This window comes from Pteropus alecto, unplaced genomic scaffold (assembly GCF_000325575.1).
Source record: "Pteropus alecto unplaced genomic scaffold, ASM32557v1 scaffold103, whole genome shotgun sequence".
NCBI lineage: Eukaryota > Metazoa > Chordata > Mammalia > Chiroptera > Pteropodidae > Pteropus > Pteropus alecto.
This window is the reverse complement of record NW_006436288.1, coordinates 1,133,876-1,136,249: the sequence shown is the minus strand read 5'-3', so window position 1 is coordinate 1,136,249 and position 2,374 is coordinate 1,133,876. Positions and strand designations below refer to the sequence as shown.

The following is a 2,374-nucleotide window of genomic DNA, read 5'->3' as shown; positions in this document are numbered from 1 at the left end:
TTACAAATACTTTCTCCCAGGTTAAGATTTGTTTTTTATTTTGTTTATGGTGATTTTTGCCATGAAGAAATTTTTTTTAATGTAGTCAATTTATCAATCTTTTCTTATCTAGCGTCTGGATTTTTAGTCATAGCTCGAAAGCCTTTATTTACACCGTTTATAGAGGATATTACACATGCTTTCTTCTAGTACTTACATAATTTCATCTTTTTTTTTTACAGTCAGTCTATAGTCCATTTGGAGTTTATTCTTGTATAGGGTATAAAAACGGTTACAATTTATATTTTTCTAAATGGTTATCCAGTTTGTTCTAATACCATTTGTTAGAAAAATCATCTTTGTCCTAGCGATTATAGATATCGCCTTTGTCATTTACTGGATGTATATATGTTTATCGCTGGACAAAGATGATTTTTCCATACAAACTTTAATATCCACTTGTTTTGCACTTTTAAAATGTACATTGGTATTTGTATTAAGGTTACATTAAATTTAGAAATTAACTTAGGGAGAACTGACATCTTGATCAAGTTGAGACATGCCAAGAACAGGACATGTTATTCCTTTTGTTCAAATTATTAATATTTTTACACTGATGTTTCCTCTTAGACACTTAGGTATCTTAGCTCATTAAATGAAATAATATTTATTGAGCAAATATTACACCCTCACAATATAGTAAGCACTATAAAGTAAAAAAGGAGGTTCTGTCCTCAAGTGACGTAGAATTTCATCAGAGAAACAGACTAACACATCTGAACCAATGAAAGCAGTTCAAGACCCCATGTATAGAAGCTGCCCGTTGTACATATAGACCATATATATTATGCAAGCTTAGAAGAAAGAAGAGAAATGAGGGCTAGAATAACAAGGGAAGACTTTTGGCTGAATTGAGACTAGAATCATGTGCCCTGACCATTGTGTAGGACTTAAGTTGGGTGGCAAGAAAGAGAAAGAAATCCTAGTGACAGACACCCAGGTAAAAGCTCAGAGGTAGACTGAGTGCAACACATCTCACAGGGCAAAAGGCCCCTAGTTAGACTCTAAATTGCAATAGTAGGGAAGCCACCACTGCATTCTGCAGGCCTTAGTTACGTCTCAGTGTTAATAGTTCCCAAATCCTCATTATGCACTTATTAAAAGTACGTTAGTGAACATCTACCGGGTTTCCAGATACTAGTCCTTCAGAATGGTAATTTCTGTACATCATCACCTTTTCAGGGAACAGTCTAGATCTGTGCTATCCAATACAGTAGGTATTAACTACATGTGGCTCTTGAGCCCTTATAATCTGGCTAGGGCTACTGCGGAACTGAATTTCTCATTTTGTTTCATTTCATTTAAATTTTTTAAATGGAAGCAGTATAAAATATTTTTCCACTGAACCTAACTTTGTTTTGGGGAGCACTACATTTTACTTTATCTATGACATTGCATAAGATATCACTGTTATACGTGTGTGTGTGTCCATTTTACTTTTTTTAATGTGGCTTTACTTTTTTTAAATTACATGTGGCTCATATTGTATTTCTCTTTGACAGCACTGGTATAGAGGCTTACAACTCACTGTGATCGGGTCAGCATCATATGGGAGCCGCCCCAGACCTATAGAATCTGCTAGTTTACAAAGATCCCCAGGTGATTCTTATACACAGTCACTGAGCTGGATGACACCCAGAAGACGTCCAGACCTCTGTTAAATCCCTAGAGTGGCTACCATCTTTCTGGGGTGGGGATGTAGGGGAAATAGCAGGAGATCCTTGCCTGCCACTATGATGTCACAGAGGAAACCTTATATGTCAGCTAGCCCCGCCCTGACTGGTATCTTAGCTGTGGGACATCCTCTCCATCCTCTCCAGCCCACCTCATACCACCTCACCCCTCTGCAGGCAAGAGGGGACCTGATTCATCTTCACACTAGATACTCATTCCACACAAGCAAATAAGGCAGAGCAGAAGAGAAACTGAAACATCCTTGCCTCAGAACTTCAAAAGTGAATGAGCAATCCTACTCGACTGACTCAAAATGTTTGTCTCACCCAGAAGGTAGGTACCTTGATTTTTGAAATCTCATGACTCTTTCATGTGTAGTACCCTTACTGTTGAATTTGTAATATAGGTTATACAAATTCATCAGTTTATTTCAGTTTATTACACATGCACATGGTAAGGAGCTGGTAAATACACTATAGAATTACACGAAATGGAATAAAAATGTATTACTCAAGGCCAGTTTTTATTGACAAACCTGGAAATGTCCATACCTTGGCCTCTTCCTTTTTCATCTTCTTAAAACTTCTGTTTCTTCTTCCTCTGCTTCTTCATTTAACTTTTCCTCTCTGCTCCCAGGGCTTCTTAGAGCCCTCTAGCTTTT

General features: G+C 37.3%; 1 protein-coding gene across 6 annotated transcripts in view; it reads left to right on the top strand.

Moving 5' to 3' along the window:
- The first annotated feature begins 1,798 nt into the window (after window positions 1-1,798).
- The window catches only part of GSG1 (germ cell associated 1), a 15,606-nt gene continuing 15,030 nt past the window's right edge, over window positions 1,799-2,374 (top strand). Inside the window, exon 1 of one of the 6 annotated variants that reach the window (XM_025047370.1) lies at window positions 1,799-2,046. In XM_025047370.1, the coding sequence (XP_024903138.1) occupies window positions 1,999-2,046 (48 nt within the window). In that variant the 5' untranslated portion in view covers window positions 1,799-1,998. The remainder of the gene's footprint in view (window positions 2,047-2,374) is intronic. The other 5 variants (XM_025047372.1, XM_025047369.1, XM_025047366.1 and 2 more) reach the window with 5 other exon arrangements.